General features: G+C 48.7%; 1 protein-coding gene across 1 annotated transcript; it reads right to left on the bottom strand.

The window, feature by feature from the left end:
• Positions 1-2,529: 2,529 nt before the first annotated feature.
• MTNR1B (melatonin receptor 1B) lies at positions 2,530-14,737 on the bottom strand. Its single transcript, XM_021679103.1, is given in 3 exon segments — positions 2,530-2,765; positions 2,768-3,367; positions 14,501-14,737. Coding segments are annotated over 3 exon segments (1,059 nt in total). The 5' UTR covers positions 14,724-14,737.
• Positions 14,738-20,378: the final 5,641 nt, after the last annotated feature.

Genomic DNA, 20,378 nt, shown 5'->3' with positions numbered 1-20,378 from the left:
TTTTCTACATACAGAATCATATAATCTGAGAATAAAGAGAGTTTTACTTTTTTTTTACAGTATGTGTCCTTTGTTTCTTTTTCTTTTTTTTTCAACAATTATTTTATTGGAGACTTACTTTTATAAAAGAGACAGCAAGAACATTGATTACAATAGAGTGAAAGGCATATACATTTTTCAAGTAAGTAGCATTAATTACCTCTCTGAAACTATATTATCTTATTGTACTTTTAAGAGATGATTTGTTTATTCTATTAGCCTAAGAGATCATAGGTTATAACACATTCTCTCATCACTTATAATTTCAGTTGCTTCACTTTCTGGCAAATCTTAGGATCAAGAAATACAAGCATTGATACTGCAATAGTGTTGTATGATGACAGATGATAACTACACTTGTGGTGAACCCAGCATAAGGTATAAAGATGAGTTGAATCATTATGTTGCACATCTGAAACTAATGTAACATTATGTGTCAACCATACTCAAAAAAAAATTTTTTTTAAGACATGTAAGTATTCTTGGAGTGCTTGGCTGGCTTAGTCGGTGGCTTGGCTGGCTTAGTCGGCTTTACCATGCACTCAGTTCAGAGTTAACAGATAGAAATAAAGGGAGCAGTGGGGGACACCCCGCTGCTTCTGAGTCAAGAATGAAAGGCAAATCCCTGTTGTTGGTGTCTGGGGAGAGGAGGCAGAGAGAACAGAAAGCAAACACATGCCTGACCTGATGAGCTCAGGCTTCGCGCAGAGCCAAGAAAAGTGGCTGAAGCTCAGGGAGAAGCCTTACGTCTCTTGTGTTTCCCTCTCAGACTGACGTCTGAACTGCGAGGCCTCCCTGGATGGGACTCTCCACACCCAGCAACGGGATCCCGATAGGCAGGCAACCAGGGCTGGAACCCCTGCATTCCTAACAGTTTGGTAAAGGACCCCCAGGGTCAGAATCAGACTCCCAGGCCCTTCCCTGGATCTCCACACTCAGAATGTTTTCAGTGGAACCCAAGAGCACTTGCATGTTTAACAAGTTCCCACATGACCAGGTGGCTAGGCACAGCACCCAACCTAACTCCTCAAATGACAAGGGGAGGGAGAGCATCCGGAATAACGCTAAGAGACCAGACCGGCTGGCTGAGGTAACTTTTCTCTCTTCTTGGAACCCCCCAGGCACCTATGTACTTGGGGTACTTAGTCTACCCCATTTTGTTCCTGCCACACATTCTAGGGTGTGGGTTGTGAGGCAGAAATGGGGTGCTGCCGTCAGACAGACTTGGGCTCCGTGAACTCAGGAAATCGTTTCACTTCTTTGAGTTTTAGTTTCTTACTACAAATATAGATAAAGATCCCTTTTCAAAGAGTTTTGTAAGGATTACATGAGATAATGCCTATCAAGCATTTACCACAGTGCCTGGTACAAAGCAAACACCTAGTGAGCGTCAGCTGATACTATTCATTAACAGACTGTGACCCCCAAGAGGAGAGGCAACCTGCCTTTTGTTTCTCCTGCTGGACCTGGTTACAGACTAGTCAGTCATGTTTGTGGAGCTGAAGAAGGAAGCTAAATCTCTCGGGGCTGAATGAAGACCTGAGGCGTCCGCAAATACAAAGCGTGTAGGTATACGTGCCCTTCCCCCATCTCCATACACACCTTCCCCACTCGCTTCCCTCCACTTCCTGTCTGTGCATCACCCCTTCTCTCCTTCAAGATTATCTTTCATTCTGTGTAGTAGGAATAAGAACACAGTTAGTGATTACTGAGGGCTGGCCATGGGTCCGGCACTGTCCTCAGTGGCTCTGCAGCTTATCATCCCAGCGAATCCCCACAACAGCCCTGGGAGGCAGCACTGGCATGATGTCCATTGTAAGGTGAGTCAGCCGAGGGAGACACAGGTCAGGGGCCTGCCCCAAGTCACACAGCTTGAACATGGTGGAGAACCCAGGCCGACTTTGTGCTCCAGATACCTGAGGCGCGCACGCACGTGTGTGTGTGTGTGTGTGTGTGTGTGTGTGTGTATGCTAGTGTAGGGAGAGTCCATATAACACGTGCCCTCTGCACCACACCAGCCTCCTGCGGCCCCCGCAGAGCTACCTGGCTCCCAGCACGACAGAGCTCGTTCTTTCACACTTGCCAACAGGAAGCTATCCGTTCCGGCTGCCCTTTGGGGAAGAGAGAAAAAGCAGCAAGGAGGCCCAAGCAGGAGGAGAGAGCAGCTCACAGGAAGTCATTGGTTTCTTCTGCCCCAAGCCTGCCCTCATTCTGTCCCTTCCTTGGCTGAGTATGCGCCAAGCCCCCCAGCGCACCGAGAGAGCGTCTGCCAGGGCCGGGGCTGTGCTCACCTGTAGGCCTCCCCTGACCAGCTTGAACCCATGGTGCTGACGGGCTTCTTGTCCACACGATGAAGTTCCACAAACTGTGGGCTGTCACGTCAACAGGACCGCGTAGCCCAGTGGGCTGCCCGATCTCACCCTTGGAGCAGATCTCCCCCTACCGTTTCATGAATCTGGTGCCCCGCCGGTGACCCAGGCTAGAGAGTGTCTAACTGACAGGGTGCTGGGCATTCCCCACAGGTGGAGCTTGGCTGCCCTTGGAAGCATTCTGAACACAGCACTGAGGGTTCCAGAGGGCTGAGACAATCTTCTTGTATTCCCTGCGGAAGTTCTGGTTCAGGAGCCCATAGACTATGGCATTAAGGCAGCTGTTGAAATAAGCCAGGAGGTAGCTAGCCACAAAGAGCCCCTCCGGGACCTGGGGAGTTATTTCTTCTGGGTCATGGCCACAGCGAGGCCAATGCCATACAGTGGGGCCCAGCAGATAGCGAAGATCACAAACACCACGAACATGGTCCGAAAGCTCCGAACGTCGCTGGGCTTCGGGCACAGCTTGGTCTCTGACTTGGCCCTCCTGCGGGCCTGAAGCACCAGCACCCAGATGCACAGGTAACAGAAGGACACGACAACGATGGGGAGGAAGAAGTGAATGACCACCACTGCCATCGTGTACCGGGTGCTGGCTGTCCGGATGAAGGTGCAGGAGTAGATGCGCGGGTCGTACTCCAGGAACCCCGTGAAAAAGTTGGGCACCAAGGCCCCCACAGTGAGGAGCCAGACGAGGCAGATGTAGAGGGGCCTGTGCCAGGGCTGGTAGATCTGCTGGTAGACCCCGCTGCGGCAGGCGTAGCAACAGTGGTTAACGGCAAAGGCAGTGATGTTGAAGACGGAGCCAGTGACACTCAGGCCCATCATGAAGGCACTGGCCTCGCAGTGCACCTCACCCAGGGCCCGGCCGTCACGGAAGATGGCCGCGAGGACTAGTGGGGACGGGTACGAGGCCGCCGCCAGGTCAGCCGCTGCCAGACTCACCAAGAGCAAATTGCCTGGAGCAGGAAAGAGGGGGCAAGAGCCAATAAGAGACCCCACAATTCCTAGCCGGTAGAATATTCTACCCTTTATCCAGTCACGTAAAAGTAACCACGTTACTGTCAGCATTGGGGTTAGAGACCTAGTGGCTTTTCGAGACGCGGAGTTCAGGGCTCAGACTGCATTTCTGCTACTCACTGTGTGGCTCAGGCAAGTTACCCAAGCGCTCCAACACTCCAAGCCTCATTTTTCTCATTTGGGGAATGGGAATAATGCCTCGTACTTTATACTACAGCTGTGAGGATCAAATAATGGGGCAAAGTCCCAGGGGCATCGTGGGTGCTCACGAATGATAACTGTTTTCACCATAAGCACAGATGCTCAGGAGTTTTGCATCATTTACACTCCAGCAAGGATTCTAAGGGAGAAGCATTTGAAAATCAGGCAAGTGTCTTCACAAGCACCCCTCCCCGCCCATACTTCCACCTTCCTACAAATCTCTCTGACAGAAGATGCAAACCTTCTCCCACACTGGTCAGCACGCTACTTTCTTCTTCTTCTTTTTTTTTTTTTAAGATCTTATTTATTTATTTGACAGAGAGAGCGAGAGAGCACAATCAGGGAGAGCAGCAGAAGGAGGGAGAAGCAGGCTCCCCACTGAGCAGGGAGCCTGACATGGGACTCGATCCCAGGACCCTGGGCTCGTGACCTGGGCTGAAAACAGATGCTTAACCATCCAAGCTACCCAGGCACCCCAACAGGCTACTTTCTTAGTGTCTTTACTTCAGTTTTCTAAATGTGAATTGCATTTTGCAGGTGGGATGGAAGAAAGGTTTGGGAGTAGGAACCATGTGTTCTGGCATTCCCCGGCCTCCCTCATCTAGGGCCTACACTCACAGCCAGGCTGCCATGTTGGCAGAGAGTCTGGTCCTGTGGGGCCTCACAGCCTCCTGTGTTGCCTGCACCTTCTCCAGCTTTCTGAACTGCCTCCCTCCTCTGAATGGAGTGTCCTCTAGCCTGAGAGCTCCTCAGGAGCCAGAGAGAAAGCCTCTGGAAACTGCAACATCCATTGATTAATATGCTTCCAGCATGTTCTGGGCCAGAATCCTAGGGAAGAGCCGGGACTAAAGCCAAATTTAGAAATCCAGTATTTCTATTTCTTTTTTTTTTTTTAAAGATTTTATTTATTTATTTGAGAGAGAGAATGAGATAGAGAGAGCATGAGAGGGGGGAGGGTCAGAGGGAGAAGCAGACTCCCCGCTGAACAGGGAGCCCGATGCGGGACTCGATCCCGGGACTCCAGGATCATGACCTGAGCCGAAGGCAGTCGCTTAACCAACTGAGCCACCCAGGCGCCCCCAGTATTTCTATTTCTAAAGCATTTGGATTCTAAAACAAACGCTGACTCACGAAGAAGGCACCAAGAATCTGAAAGTGTGGCCAAAATAGAGCTCAGAGCATGAGAAGCTCCATCCCTGATGCTACTCGTTCCATTCACCAAGTGTCTGCTTTGAGCGCCTACTACATGCCCAAGAGCTGCTATCCTTTCTGGCCAGCAGAGGCCCCCAGGCACGCAGTAGGCACCAGCCATCGTCTTTCAAGTCTTCTGGCCTCTTGCCGTGTGGTGAGGTACGAGCTGCCAGCCCTACAGTGGCTGGACCCAGAGGGCAGATGGAATGATTTGCAGGAGGGACTTCTCGTGGAGCTAAGGACGTTGGCTCCACCACCACCAGGCGTGTGCTCTGCATACTGCATTGGCTGATGTGACCACCTCGGGGGTGCAAAAGCAGCAGGCAGATGGAAAGGGTCCAAAAGATGCAGCAATCGGAGAGGCCAGGCTGCGGTCTGGCTTCAAGGGGGTAGAGAAAAAGGGAGGCTCAGAGCCACCCTGCTGGGGGCCCCCCCGAGTCAGGCCTTCGGGTGAGGTAGACTCCACGATTACAGTTATAAACCCACAAGGCAGAGAAAGGGGTGCTTCCAGCCCTCCCCTGTTCACACACACATTCATTCACCACACCTCAAAGAACATTCCACAGGATGCACTCCATGTGGGGGTGGGAACGTGGAAGACCCCCCAGGCAGCCTTGGTTTGGACAATTAAAGTGCTTACAAGGTGGTGAGCTCTCCTGTCTCTCAAGACATTCATATAGAGATGGGGTGTGAAGGAGTCTGGCTTCAGGTTGAAATGCTGGATTCCTTCCCCTTCAACTATGTTAGGGATCTATTTATGAGTGGGGTAAAGCCCCCTCACATTCTTTCTGTCCGGTACAGCCAGGCAAGAAACGCACATCTGAGGACCTACTCCAGGTATGGAGGGGGTCTCCCACTTTTCCGTTGAATTCCCAGTCTTGTTTACTATCTCCACTGGTGGATGTCAGTCTCTGACTCTCCGACGCAGACCTCACCTGGTCTCAAGATGGGGGGCATTTCCTCTCTCAAAGTTCTTGTTCTCAGCTGGATCAGGAGCCCTTGCCTCTTCCCAGAATTGTATGTGTCTTTTTGACATTGGGAGGTGGTGCTTGAAGGTGGGATGACCCGGGTAATCTCAGTTCTGCCACTTCGAAGTTGGGCAAGTTCCTGAAACTTCTTTCTCCATGACTGTTCCTTAATTGCTTCCCTCCTGTTCTTTGGGGGCCCTCCTTCCTTTTCTTTACACGCATTCCACTTGGTTGTTTCTGGGAAGAAAATCACTTCTTTCGGACACAGGAATATTGGTCCCTGCAGGGCCCTCTGGGCTGCTGGTTGAGCAGCAAAGAAGCTGTTGGCACTGGCAAGCACGTGCAGAGAAAGTCAAGGGCTGCTGGGAGCGGGTGCTAGATCAGCCAGCCGTTTCCCCCGAAAGCCAGTCCAGCTCCGCGTGTTAATGTGGCTCATCCCCGATAATGCCCCAGAGGCTGGCAAGCAGCTTGTAAATAGTGGGAAGAACACATTCAACTCCACATAGAGAGTGATTAAATTACCCTCCCCTATTACTCCGGCTGTTTCTAGAAGGCTGAAATCAACCAGTTCCTGCTGTAGGTTCATCTGCCCAGACATCGTACTGTCTCCCAGATTTCTTGACACCAATCCAAATTAGGCAAATAAAATTCTTGTTTGTCTCCCATCTGTAAGAAGCCAGGTCCTGTCTGGATGGTAGTCAAGGGAGATCTAGTTCTCCCAAATACAGGTGAGAAACCCATCCAGATGCGCACAGCACTGCTCATCCCGCTATGCACAGGCGTCTAATGAATATTCATGTCAAACATCCTGGCGTGACTTATTTCCATCTGCCTCCACCAGACAGGGTGTATTAGTGGAGACAGCCTTCAACAAAAGGCCTTTGTTCACTAATATGGAATTCCCTTTTAACATTCCTACACAAAGCACATCCCTCCACAATCCACTCCCTCCTTGCTTCCTCTTTCCTTTTTTTCCAGGAAATCTATTTCTTGAGAAGGATCTGGTAACCCTGGTGGGGGAAGGGGGGAGCCAACAAGCCTTGAGTGATCTAGTCTTCATCAGATAGGAGAATTCCAGAAGTTCAAGCCACCCTTGCCCCTCCTCCCGGTGCCCACCCAGCAAGCCCAGAAAAAGAGTGTGTTGAATTTAAATTGTCCTTGGTCACTGAGCTAAAAGCCAGTGTAGAAATAAATAGTCAAGGAGTCATTTCTTCAACAAATATTTCTGAGTATCTACTAGGGACTAGATCTGCCTTTGCCAAGGCCAAAGGAAACATGGTGAGCAAGAGGCATACCCCCTCCCCTTACAAAGCTCCTGGTCTCAGAGGAGTCAATTAAACAAATAAAAATAAGATATGGCAAAGGTTAAAAACAGGAATTCAACAGATAAGCTATCATTTCTAACAGGGGTAAACTTCCTGTGCCTTGGGGTCTTCTTCCATCCTTTACCTACTCAAACATACTGAGTGCCTACCCTGTCTGGGCAGGGCACAGGGATGGGTCAAAGACATGGCCCCCACTGGCGAGATGCCAACAAGGCTGTTGGGTCAACAGACAAGAGAATCAGCGGCTAGCCAGCCCTTCAGTGTGCTGAGCCAGGAGAGAGGCCAGGACAAGGGAACAGTGAGGAAGAGCTAAGACGGCCTGGGGATGGGGCTGGCCAGGCAGGAAAGTTCACCAAGGGGCAGGACAAAATCACAAAGACCCTTGCCACTGGCCTGCTTCCTTCTTAGAATGCTGTTTTTCTCAAAAGGGATTCGTATGGGAAAGGAAGGGCATAGGAAATACTAGTAATCTCCAAATGAAAGTGAAATATTTTTATCAGTTACTTTCTGGAGATAAGCATTGGAAATCAGTAGGCAGATTATTTGTTAAGAACTTGATTTCCTTACAAATACTAGAAACAAGGCACTTTTATATTAAAGTAAGCTCCTAATTTGATTCCCAAATTCCTTGAGGGCAGAGATTGTTTTCCACTAAAATTACATTATTTGTGAAAATCTTAAGAGAGTGTGGATGAATCATGTAAGGGCCGAGTTGAAATGTAACTTTGCTTTAATTAAAAACAAAAAAGCCTGCAAAGCAAGCTAATCGTGTAAACAAAAACAGGATGGGGGTATTTCAACCACTTAAAAGAAGAGAACGTATTTAAGAGCATAAGCATCTATTTTTTTTACGACTAACTGAGATGCCTATTACAAAATATCTTTCCATAATCATCACCAGAGATCATTTGGAGACTCTTACAGTAGCATTTTATTACTTCAATTACACTTAACACTAACAACAAAACCACAATTGGTATATCACCTTAAAGTTTATAATGTGCCTTCACATAAATTGACTGAATTGTTTTTCACAAGAATTTCAAGAAACCGACACTCAGATTATGTGAATTGCCTATGGCCATAACAGAGAAAGAAGAGAAACAGGAGGAAATTAGGAAAAAGCAATGTCAAGGGCAAGGGTGTAGAGTTTCTTAGTCATCCCCCAAAGCGAGAAAGAAGAGGAAAGCGCGCCCATTAAACCTGGCAGTTAGAAGGTCAGGAGTGGTATTAGCAAGGGCACGGTTCTGCCCAATGTTGGAGGATAAACTTTTGTACTGTAGGTTGCTCTCCCAATCGGCTTTGGCTTCAAGAGAAGAAAGAAATGGAGTGGTACCTGCAAAGGGATATCCCTTTGGTGGGGGGGGGGGGGGGGTTGTACAGAGTCTTTTTTTCTTTTCTTTCTTCTAAATGGGAGAGATTTTATCCGGCACGTAATAAGCACATAGTAATATTAGCTATTATTTATTACTGCTGCTTTTATATTATTAGTTGTGTCGAAAGAACAAGAAAGAGACTCCGAACATTGGACTACAATCCCTGGGAGATAAGATAGTAGAAGTCACAGTGCAGGGAGGACCATGAAGAAGGTAGGATGTTGCCTCTAGGGTGGAAACTCCCTGAGTCCTGGGGACTCTACTTCTCAACTCCCTAAATTCTACTCTTTCAACAAGAAGTATTTTAAATCGTAAGACCTAATTGTGGTATTGGTATCTTCAGAGTTTTGTGATATATCATGCTAAATACAGAGCCCCAATTTCTGAAAAAAAAAAAAAAAAGGCAGTCAAACACGAAAGTCTTCATACCCCCAGGCTACTGAGAGCTACAGGGGAGGAATTAAAGAGGATTATGAGCTTTCCTGATTGTTCAGCTAAAGACATAATTATGGGATTTAAAATGTGTTCATTTTTGCTTGGTGAAGAGATAAGGAAGTATTCAGAGCAGAAACCTGAAGTGGAGAGCTCAAGCACATCAGGGAGGGAATCCAAGTTAGCCCAGTTTGGTCTTCAGCTGATAACAAGCACTCCAAACCCCACCGGCTGAGAGGGTCAAAAGACACCGGTCACCAAGTGGCGTCTCCATGAGTGGTCAGTGGTAGGATAAAACTCGGACGAAGTGAGTTCCACCTTACCCTACAATGCCTGGAGCACTGGTACTGTGGGTCTATTAAGTATTTCCTCCAAGCCTTCCAAGAGCCTTTATCCGGAAAGAGTCTATCTATTCATTCATCATTTACACCCTCAATCAGCAAGCAAGGGGAGAAGATGGGCTCTGCTGCGATCTGACTGGGGATGCAAAACACCTGCTGGGCTGAAAATTCCCATCAGGAAGCCTGCAATGTAGTCGCTGCTTCCAGGCAAAAGATGGTGCAGACCGAGCATCACTGGGTTGCCCAGAGGACAGGGCAGACTCTGGACGAGGACCCGTGTGTTCAGCAACCAAATCCTCTGTGTTTTTCTGGGCAATCCCAATGTCAAGTATTTCATATCCTTTCTCTTTACATATCACCCAACTGTCCTAGGTATGGCTTTGCATCCACTCACTCAAAACACCTCCCCGGGGGCGCCTGGGTGGCTCAGTCGTTAAGCGTCTGCCTTCGGCTCAGGTCGTGATCCCAGGGTCCTGGGATCGAGCCCCGCATCGGGCTCCCTGCTCAGCGGGAAGCTTGCTTCTCCCTCCCCCACTCCCCCTGCTTGTGTTCCCTCTCTCGCTGTCTCTCTCTCTGTCAAATAAATAAAGAAAATCTAAAAAAAAAAAAAAAAACACAACACCTCCCCGACAGCCTGGGAAATCGGGCACTGTGCCCAAGGGCCAGGAATACCTGATACTCTTTGGGCTTTCCCCTCTGCTACCAGAGATTACCTCGACCTTTCAGTAAGGACATGTTTCTCTCAGCTCTCTTCTGTGTGGCCAACTGTCTGGATGGTGAAGGAAATGGCGGGAGGCTCACATTCTACAGGCAGCCCAAACGGAAGGCAATCTCAGACCAGACCAGCAGGGGGCAAACACCCTAAGGAGGCAGGGAGGCACAATTTGGGGGAGGCCAGGCAGAGCTGGAGACGGCTAGCCCCTCAGGAGCAACAGGAGCAGGCACACCTCTGTGCAAGGACAAGGGTGAGGTGTGCCATGGGCTTTTCATGCTGGAAGCCATTCAGTTCCATGAGGACCCTGCTGGTGGCATGAGCAGTGCTGAGTGCTGTAACTGAGTCCGACCCACCTCGTGACGCACGATTCATTCCTTCTGTCCCGCTGCTCTCCTGGTGCCTTGTCCGTTTTCAGTTTGTCTCAACAGACCGGTATTTACTTCTTACTATGTACTCGGCTCTGTGGACTGAAAGGGAATCAAAGCCTCAGGTCTCAGCAGACTCACGGTGCGGTGGGCAGAGAGGGAACTGGACAAGCCCGGTGAGGCGGGTGCTGTCTGGGGAGGGCACAGGGAAGCCGGAGGCGGGAGACGGTCCCCACGCCCTGCTTGCCATTACTAAGCAACGTCAACCGCCACAGAGGGGAGTTGAGGAAGGGGTCTGGAGGAGGTTCACTGGCAGAAAAGAGGCAGGAAGCTCCCCAAGATGAGGCAGGGCATAGGAGGCTGGATGGCATGGCAGCGGCAGCAGCTCACAAGCAGGATGACAGGAGGGAGACGAGGCTATGGTGCTGGGTGGGTGCGCTGGGGCAGGGCTGTGTGAGCAGGGCTGTGTGAGCAGTGCTCGGAGTCCCGTGCTGTACACACAGAGGGCAGCCACGGATGGGATGGCGTCCGCTGCTGGAGGAGGAAGCAGGGAAGGCCGTCCGGACACTAGGGACAGAGTTTGTCCCAGAGATGGTGAGCATGGGGCGCCTGGGTGGCTCAGTTGGTGAAGCGTCTGCCTTGGGCTCAGGTCATGATCCCGGCGTCCTGGGATCGAGTCCCGCATCCGCTCCCTGCTCAGTGGGGAGCCTGCTTCTCCCTCTGCTCCTCCCCTGGCTTGTGCTCTCTCTCGTTCTCTCTGTCACAAAATCTTTTTTTTTTTTAAGAGAGATGGTGAGTGTGTAAAATGAGGCAGTGAGAGGAGAGAGGGCAGGAAAGGGGAATATTGAGAAATATCAGACTGCAAACATCATGGGAACTTGGGGAATGAAGGAACCAGGAATGACGCCCAGGGGTCAGGTGTCTAGGAGAAGAAAAGAAGGAGACCCAAAAACTAGCATCAGGTAAGCCAAAGGAATGGAAGTTTTCGAGGGGGGTTTGGGCCTGAGGCTCACACACTGCACAGAGGGGCATTTTGGAGGCCAGTCTCCAGAGCGCTAAAGAGGAAATGGGAAGCAAGGAGGTAGTCAGTTCATGGAAATTGATGTCTGGCTGTGAAGGGAAGGAGAGAGTAGCGATGAACTCAGAAACAGACCTAAAATCCGGGTGTCTGGGAGGCTCATTCGGTTGAGTGTCTGCCTTCCGCTCCCGTTGTGATCTTGGGGTCCATTGATCCAGCCCGAGTTGGGCTCCCTGCTCAGTGTGGAGTCTGCTTTTCCCTCCCATCTCCCCCTCTACCCTGCTGCCCTGAGCTCCCTAGCTAGAGCTCTCTCTCTCTCAAATAAATAAAATCTTAAAAAAAAAAAAAGACACAAAATCAAGGAAAGATTTTTTTTAACACCAGAGACCCTTGTGTGTGTGTGCCTGTGCGTGGGTGTACATGTGTGGGCTAAAGGGAAAGAAACAAACAGTGAAAACACAGAAGAGGGCACCTGGGTGGCTCAGTTGGTTGGGCGACTGCCTTCGGCTCAGGTCATGATCCTGGAGTCCCGGGATCGAGTCCCGCATCGGGCTCCCTGCTCGGCAGGGAGTCTGCTTCTCCCTCTGGCCCTCCTCCCTCTCATGCTCTCTGTCTCTCATTCTCTCTCTCTCAAATAAATAAATAAATAAATCTTTAAAAAAAAAAAAAAGAAAGAAAACACAGAAGAGAGAGAAAGAACTTGATGGGGGAAGGTTCCAGAAAAGCAGGGAAAGGAGAGATAAAAACCAAAAACACAGAGATTATTATTGGCTAAGTCTAGACCAGGGCAAGTGTGGCCACGGCAGGCACAGGAAATGTCCTCAGACCCTGTCAGGAGAGCCCTAAATACGACAGGTCCCCAGGAAACACACACTAAAGAGTGAAACGCACACCTGGTCTTACCTTCCAAGTTGGGTCAATGCCCTGAATCTGTCTCCCACCTTCCCTCCATCCCTCCCTCCCTTTCTCTAGTGTCATATCTGAAAAAGTCAACCCAACACATGCAGCAACAGAAGCTACAGACAGGGGCAGTCCTGGGAAAAAGGACGATTCATCTAACCCCTCACCCAGCTATCAGGATCACCCCTGTCATGGATGACAAGAGGAAGTACATTTGTCATAGTCAAGTGAAGGATACTGACGTCTGCTAAGAAAGGTCTATGATCTTAATATGGGCTGTGTGCCTTGGTTATGTGTCCTTCGCCACAGTCTTATCTTCTTATTAGCGATGAATTAAGGAACCAGACTTAATTACAGAAAGGTCTCAGATGAGAGTTTCTTAAAGTCACTCTAAACTCTCCGTAGAGCACCTTGATTCCTAGCGGAATGAGTGCAAATTCCGAGGGCTCTCAGTTTTTAAGCATCTTTTGAAATCTCACTCTGCCAAGGTTTAACGGAAGTCAACAGTAGATTTTTCATGAATGTTATCAATAAAGCCAGCGGTCAAATAAAAGCTGGTTAAATTGCATGACTGGAGTGGCCACCAATGTGTCAGGAATTAATGTCATTTAGCTCTAGTGTTAGCATTTGTTTCTGGTGCTGGGCTGTAGCCGACTCAACAGGAGGCAGGAAGGATAGAACAGGGGATGGGCCAGCAATTGAAAGCTCAGTACCCACCTGGGCCACGCTCCCACATCAGTAGAGTTTCTGTGCACCCCACTAGGAGCACAGAAGAGGCCAGCCCTCCTGGGATGGAGGACGGGAGAAGCTGCTTATCCGCCTCAGGTAAAAGGAAGCTGTACTCACCCCCCTCAACCACCTCTCCAACCTCAGGCAGCTCAAATTTTACTGACCAGGGAACCATAGCCTACCCCACCTGGTTAGTCAGGGAGAGAAATGGCTGGGTGTCAGAATCTGGGGGGCCCAGCCCTGCCTCCTTCCTGCCTCTGTGCAGGAGATTCCTGTTTGTGGCTGCTGCAAAGGGGCGATTCAATCGAAAATATCAACTACAACTTTCCCCTCGCCGTAACCTGCTCTTCCCTAATATATAAGCTTTTAGTCAAAGGACATGACAATATCTTGAAAAAGGTATTCCAGATGATACTAACCACCACTACTGAAATGACTGAGTTAGAAAGCTTGTTTCTACTTGATAGTGTTGTTTCCCGTATTATAAACAGAAGCTCATATTTTTATTTTTTGTTGTTCTGTAGATAAATACACTGGAGTCAGAGAGCCACACAAAGTATACACATGCCCACTCACTACAATTGGCCTTTCTGAATGGTCTGGGGCTCCTTAGAAAAGCATGGCTAAAGACAAGACAAGCCTGGCTTTCTGCTGTTGTCTTTTTATTGTAATTCTCTCTAATATTTGAGTTGCCCCTAACACCCAAATTAGAAAATTACTAATTGGAAAACAGGCCATTGAGCCTCCCACACTGAAATGGTCAGCATGCTCCAGTGACCTCTCAGGGTCAGAGTTCAGAGACTCCCTCCCTCTGGTTTTGTTCCCTTGCAGACCTACGGAATGGAAAAATTGAAAGGAGAGTGCAAAGAAAGGGGAAAAATACTTTTCCCGATTGCAACACTATTTTGCCAAATCATTATTTTAATCTTCATTTAATCCCACGAATTCCCTATCTTCAGAAAAGACCACATCATCCCAAAGCAATGTAGTTCCACCCAAGGAGAGCCTGCAGACTTCTGCATCTGCACTCTCTTGGTTGGAAATGGGTCTTCAGATCACCTGGAGGTAAGTTTCTGACAAACTCCCCCGGGGGCTTCATTGTCTCAGCACCCACTGCAGAGGGAGGGAGAGAGGTGTTAAAGATCCTAAGATTCCTGTGGCCGGATAGGGGCACTGTCTGGACCCGCACAAACTGGAGCGCCTTGGATGACCGAAGCTTCCAGCCGCGTGGGTTCCCACAGAGCGGGCGCCCTGCCAAAAAGTGCGCAGAAAAACTTTGCTCAATTCACGCGGCACAGACGCACCCAGTGCGCCCCGGGCAGCGGTGAGACGCGGGCGCCAGAGCCGCACGTCGGGGAAAGGCAGCAGCTCTGCCAAACTTTTGAGCACAGGACCCAACTTGGGGACGAGGTTCCAGAAAAGGGAAAGGGGCGCCCGGGACCGATGGCGAGGTCAGGATCGGGACCGGACGCCAGGGAAGGGTCCGCCCCAGCAGCGGGCGTGGCGCTCACCCGCGTTCCGGAGCTTGCGGTTCCTGAGCACCGACAGGATGACCAGGAGGTTGCCCACGACGTCCACCGCGGTGGTAACGATGAGCACGGCAGACAGTGCGGGCGCCACCCAGGGAGGACCGGCGGTCCCGGAGGGCCGCGCGCTGCCCGCCCCCGGCCAGCCCGGGCGCACAGCCAGCTCGCCCGCCTCGCAGCAGTTGGAGAAGGAGCCGTTCTCCAGCATCGTGGACCGTCCCGCGCCGCGCGCCAGCCACCGCGCCAAGTGCTGTCGCCACAGGGAGCGCGCTGTCGCGCCCAGAGTTCTTGCTGCCAGCACCTGTGCCCCGGCCAGTAGGGAGGGACCTAGAGGAAGTAATTAAGCGTGGTCAGGGGGCGGAGAAAAACGTAAGAATGGGAGGAGGACTTGGGGTGCAGGCGTTGCCAAAAGGAGTGCATCCCTCCCTCTCCCTCCCTGGGGGGCTGGCTCAGGAGCATCTGAGACCCAGAGCCCAAAACTGCCTGGCCCAGCTCAGGCCTCAATGCCTGAGCGCACTTCCACGCCCAGATCCCAGATTCCCTCCTCCCCCACCTCCGAAAGAAGCTGTGCCCAGGAAGGGACGCCCAGATTTGCGGACTGGAGAAGGTGTTGTTCATGGAGACCTGCAGACCTGTTGTCAGAAGGGCAAGGTTTGAGGCCCCCATGGGGGCTGCCCAGCTCCAAAGAGAAAGTAGTCCCCGGGGTATGGGGACAGATCCCAGGGCAAAGTCCGGTAGAGGGAGCTTTTCTCCTGGCAGCTGCAGGAGAAAAGCAAACCCCTGCTATTTATTGAGCACTTGTTGTTTACCCTGGGAGACACTGATGATGTCTCTGCCTTGTCCTCTTCATGAACCCAAGACATCTATTGATGTATGAACATCTATTTAAATATGACAATACTTAAATAGATGTGTGGTCAATACTGGGTGTTATTATAATGTGGTTTTGGAGGGCTTTTGAACAAAAAGAAGAGTGAAATATGACTACTGGAAAGAAGGAATTTAGATGCCCTTTATTTAAAAGGTTTGAGCACTTGCTCTGATAAGAGCAACAGCTAACCTCTTCTGAGGGTGAATTTGATGCCAAGCACTGTCCTAGCACCTTTCACATCACTAGAACCACTGAAATCAAAATGACAGACAATTTTAAATTTGAGGAGGAGGTGAAGCACCTGGATACATTGCTTTCATGAGAATGCAAAATGGTACAGCCACTTTAAAGAGCTGTTCGGTAGCTTCTTATGGAGTTAAACATACATCATCCTACAACCAGAAATGAGATAAAAATGAAACATATGTCCACAAAAAAGACTTGTGCCGGAATATCCAGAACAGCCTTATTGATAGTAGCCCAATCCTGGAAACAGCCCAAATATCCACGAGTGGGTAAACAGATTGTGGTATAATCCCACATGGAATACCACTCAGCAATAAAAACTACTGATCTACACAACATGGATTAATCTAAAAAAATACTATATTGAACAAAAGAAGCCAGACACAAAAGAGTACATACTATACAATTCATTTATATGAAGTCAAAAAATAGGAAAAATCAATCTACGGTGATAGAAAATTAGAACAATGGTTGCCTGTGGGGGTGAGGATGGACCAGGACAGAGCGCAAAATAAATTTCTGGGGTGTTATTTCATGTTATTTTATGTAAATATGATATGTGTATTTCATGTAAATTATACTCTCCCACTTCGGTCCCATCCCAGGCCCCAAGAAACAAAAACAAAAAGGAAGAATGCAGTGGAGAGGAGTGATGATTCTGGAGAAGGATGTGATAGTTGGAGAACAAACCCCTGGAGAAATGAGCCTATCCCGAGCCCAGGGAAGGAATATTATTGTTAGCAAGGAGAGGCTTCACCCCTATGGTAGAAGAGAAGCAGAAGCCCGGGACAAATTCAAAGTGTTTCTAGATTGGTGTGAGCAAATGAGGGAGCTGCCTTCTGGCTGCTCTAATCTCAAGGAGCTTGAGGCTACCTCATTAGCTGGGACTGGGGGAAAGAATGTGGGAGGTTTGAAGACAGGAGAAGGTATGAAACGTCATTTCAGAAAATAGGTACACTAACTAGGATCCGTGGCAGATATGTCAGGAGAGCGAGTACCCCTGAACAGTTTCAGATCGTGGCTCTAAGTGAAGCCAGTCAGCCTCATGGTGTGGTTGTCAATCAGCAACCTGGATCTGCTCAGGACAGGCACTGATGAGGCAGGAGGATCTTCAGCCAGGATTGGGGTTTGCCAGGGAGGAGTAAATAACAGGAGGAAATGCAAGGCATGATGGGAAGATGGACCCTAGGATCTACATTAAATGAGGCATGCTGAGGAAACAGGAGGGGGCTGATGGACCATGAGATAAAGATGGGATCAAGGGATCAGAGGGGCTGAATTCAAACGATTGTGGTGAATTTGAACAAATAGGCTTTGATATTGAGAGAGTGACTTGCTTGAAACTTGTTTGAGATTTCTTAGGACTGCAGATTCTGTTGAAGTGGGGGCTCTGAGTGGGATGATGGGAATGAGTGGCCGGAGGAAGGTGAGGGAAAGTTCATTAGAAACGAGAAGGTCAAGGACCTGAGAAGCCCAAGTGTGGGTCTTGTGGTGGTGAGAGAAAAGGGAAACTGAGTCAGGGGGAAATCCCAGTGAATAGAGAGTAATGACCAGCCAGTTGGTAAGAGGGATGCAGGAAAGAGGAGAAGGAGAGATAGTGGGATGGTGTGAAAATGTCACGGGCTGTTTTCAAAGAAGAGATAACCTTCCCTGTTCTTACATACATACATGTAGCAAACATATAGCGGCACTTCTGTGGCTTTCAATGGCCCTCATAACAGCAGGTGAGTTGGGTGCAAGATAAATTGTCCCCATTCAGCACACCAATAACACACATTTGGTTAATTGAGTACGAACCAGAGGGAGCAGCCCTGGAATGTGATCATGCACACATCCACAACAGTGTATCTCAGGCCTTTGGGCACGAGGAATTGGGCTGCTCTCTGCCTAAGCAGTCAGCATTATATCCTGGCACAGTGGACTAGGCTGTGACTTAAAAGGGCAGGGGAATGGTACTGTGACTTTGGAAGACACTTTGATGGTTTCTTACAAAACTAAGCATACTATTGCATCTGATATGGCAATCACACTCCTTGGTATTTACTCAAAGGAGTTAAAGTTATCTCCATACTAAAACCTACGTATGGATGTTTATAGCAGCTTTATTCATAATTCCCAAAAACTGGAAGCAACCAAGATATCCTTCAGGAGGTTAATGGATAAATAAACTGTGGTAATCCAGACAATGGAATAGTATTCCTCACTAAAAAGAAATGCACCATCAAGCCACAAAAAGACATGGAAGAACCTTAACTACATATTCCTAAGTGAAAGAAGTCAATCTAAAAAGGCTACATATGATATGATTGATTCCGATTATGTAGTATTCTGGAAAAGGCAAAACTATGGAGACAGTAAAAAAGATCAGTGGTTGCTGGAGATTAGGGGAGATAGAGAGAGAGGGATGAATAGGCAGAGCACAAAGGATGTCTAAGGCAGTGAAACGACTCTATATGATACCATAGTGGTGAATTGGTGTCATTATACATTTGTTCAAACTCATACAACATACAAGAGTGAACGCTAATGTAAACCATGGGCTTTGGGTGATGACAATGTATCAGTGTAAGTTCATCAACTGCAACAAATGTACCACTCTGGGGAGGGGGCGGATATTGATAATGGGGGAGGTCATGCATATGGCAATGTGTGGGAACTCTTTGTACTTTCCCCTCAATTTCACTGTGAACCTAAAACTGCTCTAAAAAATAGTCTACTTAAAAGGGGGAGGGAAGGGAAAGAAGGAGCATTGTTGCCAGGGAAGGTGAAAATGCCCCCAGGACTCATACAACCTCAGCCAACACAGAATCTATGCCACTTACTAGCAACAAGACCAATAAGCGAACCTAGAAAGAAAAATCCCAATGGTGAAGGGGTTGGAGCTAGGATACCCATGGTGATGGAAGGGGGTGCCCTGATTTGAGAGAGAGGGCATCACACTGGAGAAACTGAGAAGACATCCCAAAAGGAGTGAACTCAGGGCTGAGAGGCTAGACGGGGCTGGAGAAGTGGGCAGGAACTGGTCCAGGGAGGCCCCAAAGCCAGGAATCGAGGACTCTGGACTTGTCCCCTTGTGGTGAAGTCTGTTGAAGGGTCAGACATCTGTGCTCTGCACTCCTTTGCAGGCTGCCCTTCCAATGCAGAGCGATGTCTGCCGCAGAAAGCAGTTCCCATGCTGACTCCTCCAAGTACAGAAGAGTGGTGATTGCTTTAGTGTTCCGGGCTGATGGCCTCTTAACGTGAGCAGATTCTTCTCACAATAGGCGAAACCCACAGTGGCTGCCAACAGTGAAATGAAATTATGTGGGAGGAAAAATCAAACCCTGGAGGAGGAAGGGAGAGAGACAAAGGAGAGAGGTTCAAGATTCCTAGCTGGTTTCTCAACAAAATAAATCAACATATTGAACACCTACGGAAAGTTCCAGTGTTACAAGAATGAGCAGGACTGGTGTCTCTTACACCTGGCCCCAAGTCCAAATGCAAATCAAAATACGCTCACAGAAGCTCAGCTTCCCACAGACCAACAATAATACCTTTCAATCTGGATAGTATTGAAACCTTTTCCAAACCACTTTACACGGGCCATCTTGTGTCCCCTTTCAACAGCTCAGTGAGACCCGGGAGGCAGGTATGATTGGTCCAGCTGAAAAAGAGACGAACAGGCTCTCAGAGAAAGTCACTTGCCAAGGTTGGTGGCTGATAAGTGGCCAAGATGAGTCTGTAAACCAGCTGTCTAACAGAATCCATTTCTTTTATTGAATGTATAATGGCTCTTACTCCCTCAGTATGAAGTATACAAAGAATGTAATCAAAATTTTGTGCAGGTCATCAGTTTGCCACATGACTAAAGCAACCACTTGCCCTTTTAATAATACTATACACGCTAATGATAGCAGCCGCAGCTAATAGGGAGTGTTTTCTGTGTGCTCGACACATGAGACATGGATTTCTCACTTAACCCTCACATCTCTGTGAGATGGAGACTATCGCTGTGCACCGTGAAGGAACTGAGACTCAGAGAGGTTAAGAAATCTGCCTCAGGTTGCCCAGCTAGTGGATCTAGGAGCTAAAATTAGGATCGAGGCTGATTCCAACACCGGGTGCAGTATTGCTACGGCATCAGTGAATATTAAAACCTCTGGACTCTTCTCAATGTCAAGAGAAGGATGGGGAAGCTTGATGACATTGGGGAGGTTGAACCTTGGGAGAGAATGGTTCTGTCAGTTTTGAAAAAGATGGGTATTACATAGATCACTTAGAAGATATACCACCACCTAGCATCGGGAAGCTGCCCTAATCTTTTCCTGAAGTGAAGAATAGTCTGGAAAGATGGATATTGTGCAAGAAAAGAGTATAAAATAAACCATCTTCTGGGCAGTCTTCCTTCTGTTACCCAGCATGCAGAGACCAGTTGGGGACCCAGTGACCTCATAGGGCGGGGCAGGGTCAGAGCCTCAAATTTTCTCTACTGCTGGTTGTATGATCTTTACCTTTTCTGACTTTTTCATTCCCTTCAGGGGAAACCTCGGAGTGAGAGTTGGTGCCCTGGTTATTTCAGATGTGAATCTAATCTAACAGTTCAATGTTCAAGCACAAGGGGCTGACCCTTCCCTCAGAATCTGCTGAACACTAGTTCAGTGCTTTTTTATTATCGTACACTGTCCAGAATAGATTATTTAGGGGAAAAATTATATATATCTATATTTATATAGAGAGACAGTTAAAATTGTTTAATATTTTTGCTTT

This window comes from Neomonachus schauinslandi, chromosome 11, assembly GCF_002201575.2.
Source record: "Neomonachus schauinslandi chromosome 11, ASM220157v2, whole genome shotgun sequence".
Lineage (NCBI taxonomy): Eukaryota > Metazoa > Chordata > Mammalia > Carnivora > Phocidae > Neomonachus > Neomonachus schauinslandi.
The sequence above is the reverse complement of the archived record's forward strand: the minus strand, read 5'-3'. Positions and strand labels throughout refer to the sequence as shown.